Here is a 15,348-nt window from a genome sequence, read left to right as displayed (position 1 = left end):
CCGGGAAGGGAACACCCCTCGAAAATGACGCAACAGACAGCGCCAAGCGCGGCTCACCTGTGAATCGTCCGCGGACTCTTCGGGAGCGGCGGAAGACTCTTCCTGCAAGGAGAGCGTGCGGCAGGATTTGTACAACGGCGCCACCCAACGATGTGAAGTTGTTGCGGGCGAGGCGAGAGCCAAGAGGCCATCAACAACAATAAGGCCGAAGCCGTGGGCGTCTGATCGCACAAGCAAGTGCGCCCCCACAACACCACGAGGCAGGAGGAGAGCACAACAGAGGGGCAGAAAAGACCAGGAGGAGGCAAGCTGTTGATCTGACCGGAGAGTCAGAAATACAAGTGGACATGAATGAGGGATGACCACTGCAGACAAAGCGCTGCTGGCCAGAATAAGCAAAGAGGCTGGAGATATGAAGATTGAGAGACCAAGCAGCTCCCGTCGTGAGGAGCAAGGGCAGAGCAGTCAGACAGGACAGATGAGAACAGGATGAGAAACAAGCAACTGCAGCAAAGAGTTGAAGAAGAAGCAAGGACAAAAAAGACAGCAATGCAGACAGGATGACAGCAATGCCAGCAGGTTGCACACCAAAAGTGACACCACCCCTATATAGTACGAAGTGTGCTGCTCCTTGGCTAGAACCAACCCAGGCCTCTTACAACAGGCACGTTCAGGAACCAATTGTTTTATTGAGTTAGCGCTATAAGACCCATTGTGAGCGCCTCCACCGCTGCCGGCGCATTTAAAATTGTGTACACATAGGAGCCACCTGTCACGACTGGCAGGTGCCAAAGTGGACAGAGAGGCCGGAAAGCGGTTGCCACTGAAGGTGACTTTGTAAATGAGTGACTAATTATGACTAAGATGATGCAGAAAAAATCAAAATAACTAAGGATGACTACGAAGAATGAAGAAAAAAAGAGGCTCTGCGAGTGGTAAAGATCACGTGGTGCAGCAGTTAAGCCGGCAATGTGCTCCTACAAGTGACTCTGCTCCAAAGCAGAACACTGAAGCAATGCGTCAGAAACACCTCTCAATATTTCATGGCATAGCATGTAGGCCTTATGGGCAAAGTCCACCCTGAAACTCCACACCTACACAAATCCCTATAGTCCATAAAGGCTTCTAATACTAATGCACTGTAGACATTCAACGCAATTACGCATTCTTTGTACTTCTTTCACAGCAGCAACAAAGTTCGGCGTATCCATGCACACAGGCCAATCTCGCATTCGCCTGAAATGTGGAGGCGCACAACAGCTGTGGGCTGCATCGCCCAAAAGACTGCAGGCCTATGCCAAGATTAATTTCAGCCTTTTTTCTCGAGCTCATTTATTCATTTCAACTACTGCATGCCAAGTAAGTTGGCCATCACAAGTCAGTTGCTACAAGCACCCAATACACTGCCATCATAAGTGCAACACTACTGATGCCACCACATTATAGCCAAATGATACAAAGCAAGCAATGGGTAAAATTTTGGCTGTTCTAATTTTGCTTACAACTAACACAGAAACCCACATCAGACCACTTCCTAACAATGCCACATCACACTTGAAGTAAACAGCATGTAAGAAGAGAACACTGTGGGGTCCTCCTGAGCTATCTTTTCAGGCTGATGCCCAAGGCAACAAGAACTGCGGTTGATGCTCGTAGACAGCATGTTGAAAGGCACGCTTACACCTGTTTGCTATGCTGCTGGCCGCTGATATAAAAGCCACATGCATACCGATTTAGTGCCAAGGAGCAACGTGAGGTGAAATCTGCGGGCTGCAACTACAATTTGCTCCGCAACTCAATTCCACTGTGCACATCAGCAGCCGTGGTCGTCGAGGCAACGCACCTGCTTGGAAGATGAGTCGTCCTGTTGATACCCGTCGTCGCCGCTGCCAGGGTTGGTGGCCGAACCCTGCGACTCGTCCCCTTCGTCAGCGCCACCTGTGATAACAGCCCCTGATCGTGGGACAACACAGAGAGACAACATTTTAGGAACACAAGTTTCACTGAGGCAACATGTGAATCGCACACGTCCAACGAACAGCACTTTTTTGCTCTGGGACAAGGAACCACTTTGTCAGCTTTTCTCTCGTCAATGCTGCAAACCCGACTGAGTAATGGCAGAACAGCAAACTTTTCAATACGGAAACCTCGGCTGTAGTTTGCGTGTGTTTTATAAAGCGAAAAATGTCAATGTGATTCCAGTAACAACACCACATTCACCAGTCAGTTCCTCAATTTACTGATGGCCAGTAGCGCCATCCAGAGGGCAACACAGCCAACTCAACAAATGGAAAAAATGGAAGGCGTCCACCAGCTGCAAAAGTTCACGAGGCATGCGGGTGACACGTAACTTTAAGCCTTCTCAAAGGAAAAACACGCAGACTGCAGTGAGTGGTACAACACACCTGTGTGCGCGAATAATGCGCATCCCCATCACATTTCTGGGCCATAAGCGATGGACCTTTTTACGGCTCCCTAGTACTCCATTCTCTTGTAATGCCTCTGAGCTTGTGTCCGCAGTGAGGTACACTCCAATGGTTGTATCAACCTATGTGCATTCTAAAGCACAGGGCTTGCCACTAATGATGGTAATTATGCATTAGATAACTAATCCAGCCCTGCACGGGCGATCTACGAGGAACAGTCCAAGACGAGACTGCACCACAGGACATGCATTGTACAGTTTGATAGAAGATACACACATTGGAAAAGCCAGTTAGAGAGGCCTCAGGGCTTCGACAGGAGTGGGAACACATTGCAATTCTACTTCAAACATCTACCAAGCTTGCACGGCTCTTGTCGCACTGAGGTTTCACCACAAATCTGCTAAGGATAGACCCATCATCCCGCCAACAGGCCTTCTTTCGCCAGAGTGGGTGATCACATGGGTAATGCTCAACTCATTACACATTCAGAAGAATCAGTCCCCTGCCTGAACTCGTACTTGGAGCACATCCCCATGCAGTGGAGCTGCAGTTAATTGGAAACCAACAAACTACTGCGAGGATCATGCGTATCATATCGCCTCCACGTGCTTTAGGAACCGCAGCAATTTACGGTTAGCGGTGCAGTGGTAAACTGGGCTACAATGCGCCAAGCACGGAGCGGCTATCTCTCCATAACTAATTACGGCCAAGTGTTGAAGGCGCAGACTCACCGGGTTTATAAGAGCCAAACGGGCGTTACATGACTATTTAAAAAAACAGCTAAGTGCTGCGAAAAATTCGAAAGCTCGTGGTTCATTCTCCAGCGGAAACGCGGTGCCTGCAAATCGCACTGTTTTACGGAACATGTTCCAATTCTGCCAGGGCACACGGCATCAAAGGCAGTAAACTAAACTGAACTAATCAGCTCAAACACGGCGAAGGCTATATGATAAAGACATTCGAAGTTTAGCGCGCGATCACTTCGAGAACTGGGTTGTTCCGAGGAACCTCGGGCTCCAACACCTGCGCCGAACGAACCCCGGTCCCAAGAATCGCCACCTGTTCGCAAATACGGTTAACGTACCGCGTCAGAAAAAAAAAAAAAAAGCTATATATAGAAAGCCCGCTCGCCGACCAGCGGCCACTCATCAAAAAAGTTTCACAATTCCGCGCCGTGTCAAACCGGGCATCGCCGGCGAACTCTGTTCCCAAAATGGCGGTCGCCGGCTTTTTTCTTATTTTTTTCTTCTCCAGAGCGCCAACGCATCTGCCTGGAGAGAAACAGAACACCTGGGCCCAGCAGATCCGCACCCGAAGCGTTGTGCGGTTAGGTGCCCAGAGCGGTGCCCTTTCCACAATCTCTAATCGACCTCTAAAACGCCGAATCTCCCGGCACATCAAGGGAAGCATCGATCACTCGCCGTGTTCAACACGGAACCGGCGCAAAAAAAAAAAAAAAAACATTAAGTGAACAGACGCTAAAGCCTACAAAAACTGACCTCGCTCTACCGGCGTTTGCAACTTTCGCGGCCACAAATTCGCGGAAGACTACCACGCAGTTCCGAAGTCTCAGTTCTGTGCCACGATGAACGCTCGATCCGTGGCAAATACCAGTAGTAGTAGGTAGTAAAAGCGATGTGGTCACATTAGCAGCGTCCCGCATCGCAAAAACCGTTCGATCACGCCGCACACAACTAGCGCTCCGACGGAGAATAAGTAACTATACTCCAAAACCAACCAACAAAATTATGGGAGAGACTTACGAGGTAGCACACTCCACCGCGCGTTCGGACCGCCGGCTTCACCACGAACGAGCAAGCTAAGGCAGCGACCACCCAGCGAAAAAGAAAAAAAAGAAATGCTCGAAGACGAGAGATGGGTGACGCTGACGACGCCTAGCCACAATCCAACCGGTAGTCACGAATGTTCTATGAACCGGAGCGCGCGCGCTAGCCTACTGGCTAGCCTGCACGTTCGGAACGCGGCAGAACGCAGTATCTCACCGGGGTAGACACAATGCATCGGCCAATAACGGGTTCAATGATTAAGAACGCTTGGATTCTCGACTGTTCGTACCATTGTCGAACTGTGAGCAGTTGCGCTCGAAGCAAGGACCGGCGTGCGGACGCGAAGACGGAGGTCGAACTTGTAAGCATGTAATGTCAGCTGCTAGCAACACTGGAACCATTACGAGAGAAACTGAAAGACGCAGCTCTAGATCAGGAATAGAAGTTTATCAGAGATGCATCACGGCGCGACACGCCGGAACGAGGGCTCGCTTAGAAGGGTAACCGCGCGGACTTTTCCACTCGTCAGGCGCACTAGGCCTAACGGAGCAGCCGTGAAGCCGGCTCACCTAGGTATGAATGGACGGCGTTAGTCGCGACATCGTAGCACGGATCCGCGTCACACAAGGCGTTTTAGATTCACGACTTACCGGATTCATCTCCAGGTTGACTTGAGTCGATTGCGTCTTGCAGCCGCTTGACGAGCACCGCTTTGTTGCCCTTTGTATCTAGGCCTCGCTTTTGCAGCTCTGCCTTGAGCTCGATCACTTTGAGCTTGCCGATGTCCACATCACTCATCGTCGGCGCTCACGGGTCCGTGGTAGAACCACGAGACAAGAACGACTTCGCCGACGGCACAAATGCGGGGGCCACTTTTTTTGGCCGTACCGTTTTGTTTACCAATGCGGCGGCCCAGAGACACGTCTTTTCCAAAAAGAAAATGGCGGCCAGCGGGGAACCGCGTGATTGCGCAGAGAAATTTTGAAACAGCCGCTCCAATTGGTTACCTCTCACGGGTCCACAGAGCAACGGCCAATCACAGCGCACGTTTCATGCGACACGAGCAGACGCCAGATTTTTCAACGAGCAGGTGGTTTCAATGTAGAGGATAGGAGGCGCTAGCAAACGGCTGACCAACGCTCAAACAATACTTTATTTTCATCCTTTACCGACTTAAGTGTCAACAACTGTAACATGTTAGGAAAAAAAATAATACTTACCACGAAACAATCACACCGAGACAGTCATGCTATAACTCAGAAAACATTTTCTTATAACAAAAATAGCAGGTCTTTTGCGTAACGACAAGGTACTTCATGGACGCCAAAGAACGTCTGAGCAGTGTCACAGATTCGAAAACTTCGGCGGTTCCTTCTCCTTTGCCATCATAGCCATTGCAGACTTCATCAGGTCCTCAGACTGCAGCATGCACATGTTCCAGGCAGCCTGACGAAAAACAAAGAGAAAAAGCAAACGACGCCATTTTCACCCGTTTTTTACGAACGAAGATAAAGTGGCAACAATGACTGGCGCAGCGCCATATTGTATAATATCGCGCCAATCATTATCAGAGCAATACGCGGAAGACATTCTTTCAGGCGGGGAATAATGAAACCGTTCAGCAATAGCCGAAATGAAACAATACAGCACACACACAGGCCTTCGTGTTTGGGCTAGCTTGAAATTCAATTTCTCCACTTTCTTTTTAACGCGCAAACGTTACACAGACATTACACTTGGCAGTGAATTTTGTTTAGCAACGCCTTCGACATTGACACTTGCCCCAGTTGTATTCAACTTAAAAGACGCCGTTACGCAACAAATCTGGGGGAAAAGCGGCACCGAGCTACATCTGCAGTGGCTACATTAGCAGCTGTTTGCTGTTAATTTTGCTGGGAATGGACAACAAAACAAGCAACCCCTTCCGAAAGGCGGTACAAGTGACTCAATGATTTGAACTTGAAGAGGGAAATTTTTTTTTTTGAATATACGCAATTCGAATTAAAAACACTTTTTGTTACACTTGATGTCAATGGGATGAAAGTGTTATTTCAATTACTCGAGTTTTAATCATTAAGTGTCCGCACTGGGGGATAGCTGAGATCTGTACTGTGTGTTTCACCTAAGATGCTCTTCAATTTTTAAAAATAGTCATTTTAAGTTAGAAGAGTGCTTTCTTTTTTTTTTTTTTTTGGGGGGGGGGTGGGTTTATATCATTCTCAGTGATGTAGTGCATCAGAATACAGTTTAAACGTGGTAATTAGTGGGCTGCTTAACTAATACTGAGTAAACTTTCCACCAATTAGTGTTAGTCTCCTTATTTACAGAGATGTGTGTAGACCACAGTAAGTAAAATTCACATAAGTTTTTAGATTTTCGAAAACACAGTTACCCTCGGAGCTCTGTCTAAAAAAATTTTGGCTATTTCGACGAGTTGCATGCACTGGAGGAGTTTCTTTGCCTGCAAGCTTTTTAAAAGCGCATGTATTTTGGCACGATGTAGACACAGTTTGTTGGGCCGCAGCAAAGAAAGTAACTGCATTTTCGAAATTCTAAAAACTGGTATGGCTATTACTTACAATAGGTTACATGCCCATCAGTAAACAAGGAGACTTCTACTTTTCTTATCAACTATCTTCAAGTAATTACCCTATTAAGTACCCCTTTATCAATGCCACAAATTAATTAAAAAAAGACCATCCCTTATGCTTCTTGCTTTCATTGACTCAATTCCAACTACTCAATATTCCAACCTACTAGCTAGGTATCGCGTCTCAGGTTTATGGAGGTTTAACGACCAAAGTGACTTAGGCTATAAGGGACACTGTAGTGAAGGGCTCTTGAAATTTCGACCACCTTTATCGCATCTCAGCTGTATTCTGAAGCACTACACTGCTCTTCTTAAGTGAATATCCTAAGTGAAACACCCGGCACGCATCGAGTGAATAAGTATGGCTTCTGGTCTTGAATTCTTTTTCTTAACTTTTTGCCCTTTTTTTTCACTCGCATCTACATTTAATTTAAAAGCGTATGGTGCCCGGCATCACCATCAACATGACCACCATGATTGTACCACCAATCCCATTTTTGTTCCACTGTGAGCGCTTAAGACAATGGGGGAGGCCTGTACAAACCCCACCAGTGCGACGCCTAATCTTTGGCAGGAGTGAAACTGTTACCATGTAATTGAGACCCTCCTCAACGCTGTGGTCTCGTGAGTAGACGAGGTGCACTTTGCTGCCTTGGACGGCTACCGGACTCTTGGAGGCAATCTGCTTGGCGACTTCCAGGGCAGCAACCATCATCTGGCTCTTGTCGGGAAACACACGACTCACCAGGCCAGCCTAGTATAGACCAGGGTCAGTCGAATAAAAAGTTGAAAACTCGCAAAATGATATCATTCAGACAAGGACAACGCTGGACCATCAGTTCTAGTAAAAGTCACAAACCTGGAAAGCCTCCGGAGCTTCCATCTTGCGAGCTGTGAAGACGAGCTCGTTGACCAGGCTGGCATTGCCAATGATGCGCGGAAGTCTCTGCAACGTGCCCACATCTGCAGCCAGGCCAAGGTCAACTTCCTGGAAGGCACGATTTACAGCTCTAGCTTCAGAAACAGAAAACTCTGCCAAGCATTCACACTGTTTTCATTAACAAGGCACATGGTGCAACAGCAATGCAGAAATGAACAAACACAGTGCTCATGCAAAGAGGTGTTTCCGCAAACCTTGCAAAATGCAGAGGAACGGTAGGCGCAGCTCTAACGCTTTTTGTCTGTTTTTGACCCAGGAACATGCTAGCTATATGCCTTGCAGCAAAATTGAAATTATCTTTTTACTACGTATACCAAGGTGCAGATAAGGAAGGCACTGAATGACCGAATTGGATTCATGGCCGGCTAAATTCAAGCCTGGTGAGCTGGACACTGAAGCCACGGAGGGCAGTTAAACAAGCTCTCCAAAGAGGCACAGAAATGACGTCATCAGGTAAAATGCTAGCAAGTGCTCTTGCGTGACACCAGATGGAGCCAAGCTGTCTGTCACACACAAATGCTATGCAGGGTGCCAGATGGTGCTGAGCGACCAAATGCGATGTAGTCCATGCTCATACCTACCCTTAGCAATGGGAGTTTGTCAATGATCCTTGTTAGCTTTGTTTTGTTTGTTTCTGACCCAAGAACATGCCAGCTATGCCTTCAGGCCTTAAAACACAAGGGGCCTTTCGTGCGATCACAGCAGGATTCTGAAACACACCTTGACTTGGAAATAAGCGTCAGTCGTGCAGTAACGGATGTCACAGGCTGTCACCATGTCCACTCCACCACCAATGCAGCCATTGTGGACGGCTGCAATCACTGGCTTGTTGCACTGTGAGACCAAAAAAGAATAAAAGAAAATCAATTCGGGCTATAGAAAGTAATAAACAGCCATACACAGGAAGGCAACAGGGAGTCAAAAGATGTAGAAAAGTGCAACATAGCAGGTCAATGCCGCTGCCATCGCTATCAGTACTGTATCGATCATCATCCTCACTCGGATCATATATCTACTGCAGAACAACAGCAACTCTGTACCAAAGAGGTTCTTTTCCTTTTGCAACACATCCGCTTTGTTGCAATATCAATCAGTTCAGGTAAACGGTGCAAATCAAATGTTTTCTCCAAGATGGCCACATCTAACATAGAGCTTTTCAGAACCACTGAGCAACGTAAAACCGGTTGTACCACCGCAGATCCTGCATAAAACATAAAAGAGTGTTCATGTTCACTAGTCAAAACTGACCTATCACAGGTGTATCACCTGATAGCTTTGCTAGCCTCGGGGGACTAGTCACCATTATCACTATCAGCCGATAGTGACAAACTCATGGTATAGGTCAGAAGACCTCTCTTAGTGATTGTCATTACTATATATTCTGCCGTAGACATCCTATTCCTGCAAACTTTAAGACTCCATTATTACATCAAATTCTCAGCAGTCTCTAACAAGGTTTTCTTTCCCTTGGCACAGACTTCGCTAGTTGTTGGCTGAATATACAACAGAGACCACGAGGGTGCACAACCATCTAATTTTAGGCTAGTTCTTATTATGTAACCTGCGCTATTCTCTTCCCGTCTTAGAACCAGTAAATCCTGTTGATTTATTTCATCCAGAAGCGACACAGGATTTCAATTAAAAAGCAGCCACCACATTTGTGACATCGAATGTCATGCTGAGTTAGTCACTACCAAGAAATGAAAAGGCACTGGTCCCTACACAACCGATAATCAAATGATCATCAGCCATGATTACAACTGACAAGAAAGCAAGGATAACTAGGGGTTGGGTATGGATTAATCATAACTAAACTCCTGTTAAAGCTGCGACACAGCAAAAAAACTTGGGCTGCTTATTCCCATCATTACTGCACACCTAGCCGCTGTGGTGGCTCAGTGGTTATGGTGATAGTATGCCGACCTGACGGACGTTTGGAAGGAGACAGAATGCTAGTGGCCCGTGTACTGTGCGATGTCAGTGCACGCTAAAGAACCCCAGGGTGCTGAAATTATCCGGAGCCCTCCACTGCGGTGTTGGTTGGTTTATGGGGTTTGACGTCCCAAAGCGCCTAATACTGCTGTCACATGGACACTTTCGATCGCGATCGAGTCGATCGAAATCGAACTCGATGCAGATCCGCCATTGCTACACGGCAAATTCAATCGCGATAGACCGCGATACTGCTCAACCGCATGGAGCACGATCAAGGGTTGCGGGATGCGTTGACAAGATGGCGGCGCCCTGCTCGCCCGCTTCGGAATAAATACATGTCACCGCTGGATTCTTCGACGCGATAGCTCGCTCAAATGGTAGCGGTTCGCTTTTATTTCGCACACTCTCGCCCACGCGTAGAGGTTTAAGTGATAACTAGCCCCTGTTTTTCAGATAATTTGGCGATTTTCAAGCTCTTAGGCCTAACTAAATGCAGTGTGTTTACCTCGCAAGAGCGACACCTGGCGAAGCAGTTGTCTTGCTTTTAGTCAGTTGTTACATTTTCTACTATTTGCAGTTTTCTTCTTGGAATGAAAAAAAGGCTTGCAATGCACAGACCCTAGCTACCAGTAATTATGGAAGAAAACTTCATCACAGAGTTGATGTGCTTTGGTGCCTTGTCACTAGATGGCGCTACCATTCACGCGTGCACCAAGCGTTGTTTTGCTGCTGTTCGCTATCGAGTCCACTGCTGGTTGCAGCAGAAAGTAATTAAGCTGCTTTTTCTGCTCATAGTTTGAAATTTTCACAATAAAATTGCTATTAACGATTGTTAATATTTTGTGATATTAACGATTGTTATTTTTAATTTATTAGGAATCGATAGCGATGACGACAGTAGGCGCAGCGCCATCTCGCATGTAGCAATCTAACTAGTTGATCGGAATCGAGTGGATATGTGTAGCAGCTGTCCACCTTGATTGCGCTTCAAACTTTAACCGCGTTCGAGACCGATCGCGATCCGAAGTGCCCGTGTGACAGGGGTATAAGGCTATAAGAGACGCCGTAGTGGAGGGCTCCGGAAATTTCGACCACCTGGGGTTCTTTAACGTGCACTGACATCGCACTGTAAACGGGCCTCTAGAATTCCTCCTCCAAAGAAATTCAACCGCTGCAGCCGGGATCGAACCCACGTCTTTCGGGTCAGCAGCCGAGCACCATAACCACTGAGCCACCGCGGCAGCTCCACTGCGGTGTTCATCATAGCCCGAGTCACCTTGGGAAGTTAAACCTCATAAAACAAAACATTACTACTCATCATTCAGTGCATGTTCTATTGGTGTATTTCTGTACAGCTAGCCTATATCGATTGATTACTATGTTCTAACGACAAAGATAAGTCCATAAAATAAAATGCAGGTGGCGCCACCACCACCAAATTTAGGAACTAAACTGTGGTGCAGCGTTACTTTTTTTGGAGGTGCATCCCCAAGAATAGGCTACACAGCCATTCACTTTAAAGCGATGAATTCCTTTTCGGTGTAGACATAAGCACTGCGTGGATTCATGCCACATTTTTTGTGTTGTACATGCACACTGTTAGCCTTAAGCAAAGATCGACTCAATCCGAAGAGAGTTGGCAGCAGGCCTACCTTTTCCAAGGATGTGAAGGTCTGCTGATAGCTGGTGATGAGCGCGTGCATGCGGCGAGCCTTCCGCGCCACGTCGAGCTCCTCCCCATCAGGTGATTCTGTTGTGAAGGTGCTTGCCATACTTGCCAGGTCCAGCCCTGCCCAAAAGAGACAGTATCACAAGACCATACTTCCTCGTAGCTGAGACAAGCAGTGTGTAGCCATGCCAAGCAACATAATCGCTTGACAGAGCTGCTGCCTGTCTGCTCGTAGTCGAGGAAATATTGTAAAATAAAAAAGAAAAGAGTACAAAACAGAATGAAGACAGTCTACAACGTTGTCGAGAGTTGTGAACGTGAAGCTTGCAAAAGCAAATAAACCAGTAGGTACACAGATAAGCTTAGTTGCATTAGTTATGTCACCCTGGACAACTCAAAGATTGAATAATGTGATGAATTTACCTGCTTTATCATTTTGTGCAATGTTACTATTTTCTCTGGTCTCATTTAACACTGTATAAAAAACTGTGGAATGAATCAAATTTCTTTTACAAGAACATCATGACCACTATACATGCCACAATGCCTTTACCCCGCTGCGCACTATTGAATAATTATTTGATAGTCTTATAGAAGCTCTAGCTGTTGCATTCCTAGTGAACACTATCATAACACAGTTATTGGTTATTGGAGAGCTATTGGTGTAGACCGCCCATACATAACCACTTTTCTGATTATATTTATGTTTCAACTCTGAGACCAGTTCTGCGAAGGCCACTGTGCTTTCATCAATTTCGCCTCTCAATATATGCGGAACATTATTTCTGAGAATTTCAAGCAAAATAAAAAAGATGACAGCTTATACACCTAAATAGCACCATGGCTTAACCAAGTAACAGGTATTTCAGTGAAAGACTCTGGACTAATTCTAAAAATCATTCCCACGACATGTAAAAGGTAACCTCCCAATGGGCACTGAAACTGCTTTGGACGTCCTGTGGACATTTAGGACGTTCATGGGATGTTCAAGGGAGTTTCAATGCCCACTGGGCTCAGCAGCTGAGGGAAGTGAACTACACTGTGTGCCACCTACCAGCAGTGAACATCCTTCCGGCACCGCTGACGATGACAACGCGGCAATTTCTGTCTTCATGGAGCTGGTGCATGCACTTGGGAAGCTCCCTGCAAGACGTGACATGAGTGGAATATTTTTTTTTGGACATCAGGAACGATGTTCCTAAACTGACTGCTTTAGGGAAACTTATTTAGGGGAATCGATGGCAATTTTGTTGCCAGGGGAAAAGCAATAGTTTAGGGAACACAGCTGTTTAGAGAAATTGAGTTTATTTATTTATTTATTCACAATACCTTACAGGGCCCAGAAGGGCATTGAGTAAGGGGGGCAAAGAACGACAAATGTACGAAAGAAACTAATTAATACAACATGAGAAACAAGAGATTAAGTAAAAGAAACTAATGTACTTAAAGGCGAAATTATACATAGGATACAAGGTACTTATTAGTAGCATGAATGCCAGACATACGGCCAAAACAAAACGTAATGGCAACGAAGGAACGAAAGTACACTGTGACATATTTATGTTTCAACTCTGAGACCAGTTCTGCGAAGGCCACTGTGCTTTCATCAATTTCGCCTCAGTGAAATTGTCAATAGTTGATTAGAGATATTTATAACAGAGCACCCCAAAAAAGAGACAACCCAAAAGCGGAGCACCAAATGCTTTTTTTTGTCCTTAGCGCATGCTTTATTTGTCAAAAGCCAAAATTTTGAACCTCTAACAGGGTTGCTCAACATCTATGCTCCGGCTCCTTTCCTCACTAAAAGCTGCAATCAAATGTAGCAAACGAGCGCATAGGTCCAATATAACAGATGATGCAGTTCGTCTCTTTAATTGGTTTGTTCATAGAAGGCTGTGGCCAAGTACTACACCAGGGTGGCCAAAAGCAGTTTCATCTAAATCAGCAAACATATAACAAAAAGCTGTACATCTTTCTTCCCTTTGTTAACTGTTTGGGTGTCTCCAAGTAGATAATTACTGAAGTTCAGTAATTGGTGTTTCTACTTCTAGAATGTACTCTAAGTTGTATGACCCCACCGCGGTGGCTCAGCGGTTACGACGCTCGGCTGCTGACCCGAAAGACGCGGGTTCGATCCCGGCCGCGGCGGCTGAATTTCTTGAAGGCGAAATTCTAGAGGCCCGTGTGCTGTGCGATGTCAGTGCACGTTAAAGAACCCCAGGTGGTCGAAATTTCCGGAGCCCTTCACTACGGCGTCTCTCATAGCCTCAGTTGCTTTGGGATGTTAAACTCCAATAAACCAAACCAAACCAATCTAAGTTGTATGATTCCCTTCAACAGCTAAACTGTGCAGTGGTGGTGCTGTAACTGTTCCCACTGTCATTACAGTTAACGAGAAACATCAGAGAGTTGACCGAAAGCAGTGAAAAGGTTAGCCCAAAGGAACACCAAAACTAGCTCCAGTATTTTTGCCAAAGTTTCTACTCGGCATATGAATACCAGAACAGCTCTTTCAAAGCTCACAAATAATGCTTAGTGAAAAGAGGCTGCCGGATGGATCTTCCACTGCCTTTCAACAATTTGGGTAACATCTTCGGAATTCAATGAAAAAATCATGCAATCATAGCGGATCCCGAGTGTTTGGCAACAGGTCCTACGTAACAGGTTTCTTTGTCACAGGTTTAGGAGAAATAATGACGAGTACTGCGCTGTTCATGTAACATTTACCACACATTTTGTGTAATAATAAAAGCCTCGATTCTTTTGCAGTCTCCTGGAGAGGAAACCCTAAACTCAATACCTGAGCATACAAATGTTACCTCTTTAAAACTGAACACTATACTCAATGGGCTTTAAAACTCCCTCGGACGTCCTGGGGATGTTCAGGATGTGTTCAGGATGTCTGCAGGACGTCCGGGGGAAGTTCAGTGCCCATCGGGTCTTTAAGGCTTTCTGCCGGAGAAACTATGCAAGCGAAAAGGTCGGGACTGAACGAGTTTTTCAGACGGTGCTTCCTTTCTAGTGCGTACGGGTGACAATAGTAGTACCAGGGCGCAACCGCGATTACGCAACGGAGGCCGCCGGGGTATGTAACGTTATATACTCACATCCAGAACGCGACGTTCATGGCGTTCAGCTTGTCGGGCCTGTTCAGCTCGATCTGAAAGACGTGCTCGGCGGGCTGCGTGACGAGCAGCGTCTCGAACGAGTAGCCCGTGGCGGCCTGGGAACTCATGCTTCGCGACATGCAGCGGATGCCCAGATCCTTTGACGTGACCAGCAATGCTCGACCTGCTGTAAACACGACACAAAACAGGAGCTCTTTCAGGGTCTTCGATCGCAAATGCGCCGCCGATGATCTCAAGGCTATCGCGTACTACACACTCCTACAGCAGGAGGAAGAAAAAATGTGCAGCTGGCTCTAAGGACACTGCGGCTAGCAGTACAACCAATGGGGCCGATGTGCGAGGGAGAAAGAGAATTCCTACCCAACTGTAGCGACCGCCGGAATATCATGTTCGCGTCGACTGTGCACGGAACGTGAGATCTTCGCGGATGTAGAGTCGTGTGTCGTCGCACAGATACGGAGCAGGAGAGCGGCCACTGACAAGCGCAACTACACGCTTGTAGTACCTCTGTAGCTTAGGCGAGAGGGGAAAAAAAAGCAATGGAAAGTGAACGGCGTATCAATCAGCCGGACAGCGCTCCCTAAGGTTATTCGCAGCACCTTCGTAATTGGCGATTAAACACGTAGCAACTTCCAGCGTGCGCGCGATACTGTCGACATTTTGTGATTTCATCGACTGTCGGGCTACCCCGGCTGCATTTAGAGTCTTTAAAAGAGTTTGCTGAGGCAGTGACGCCGAGACAGGAGATGTGTCTCACTATTTTCCACCGCAACATTTGTTGTTGCGGTGGACACCCTCCGCGAGAGCAAAGAGTTTATTAGTGTCATAGCATTTTACATATTTATTAAACACAAAACATTATGAAAGTTTATT

The 15,348-nt window shown here is 46.6% G+C and overlaps 2 protein-coding genes across 5 annotated transcripts in view; both read right to left on the bottom strand.

Moving 5' to 3' along the window:
- The window catches only part of LOC149330509 (heterogeneous nuclear ribonucleoprotein U-like protein 1), a 29,663-nt gene extending 24,491 nt beyond the window's left edge, over positions 1-5,172 (bottom strand). For 3 of the 4 annotated variants that reach the window (XM_089561115.1, XM_089561116.1, XM_089561118.1), the window contains exons 1-3: positions 4,864-5,172; positions 1,844-1,953; positions 58-102 (exon numbers count right to left, since the gene is read on the bottom strand). In XM_089561115.1, coding sequence (XP_089417241.1) covers positions 58-102; positions 1,844-1,953; positions 4,864-5,011 — 303 coding nt within the window. In that variant the 5' untranslated portion in view covers positions 5,012-5,172. The remainder of the gene's footprint in view (positions 1-57; positions 103-1,843; positions 1,954-4,863) is intronic. The other variant, XM_089561117.1, reaches the window with a different exon arrangement.
- A 171-nt stretch (positions 5,173-5,343) lies between these two features.
- Positions 5,344-15,245, bottom strand: LOC149330508 (delta(3,5)-Delta(2,4)-dienoyl-CoA isomerase, mitochondrial). The gene is made up of 8 exons (XM_089561119.1): positions 14,836-15,245; positions 14,455-14,641; positions 12,402-12,490; positions 11,331-11,467; positions 8,464-8,577; positions 7,663-7,791; positions 7,393-7,557; positions 5,344-5,659 (listed from the first exon to the last, which is right to left on the bottom strand). Exons 1-8 carry the CDS (start codon positions 14,861-14,863, stop codon positions 5,558-5,560), a joined length of 951 nt encoding a protein of 316 aa, XP_089417245.1. The 5' UTR covers positions 14,864-15,245; the 3' UTR covers positions 5,344-5,557.
- Between the last annotated feature and the right edge of the window lie 103 nt (positions 15,246-15,348).

Source organism: Amblyomma mixtum, chromosome 9 (genome assembly GCF_055824585.1).
Source record: "Amblyomma mixtum isolate Tamu chromosome 9, ASM5582458v1, whole genome shotgun sequence".
NCBI classification, from domain to species: Eukaryota; Metazoa; Arthropoda; class Arachnida; order Ixodida; family Ixodidae; genus Amblyomma; species Amblyomma mixtum.
This window is presented reverse-complemented; position numbering and strand designations above follow the sequence as displayed.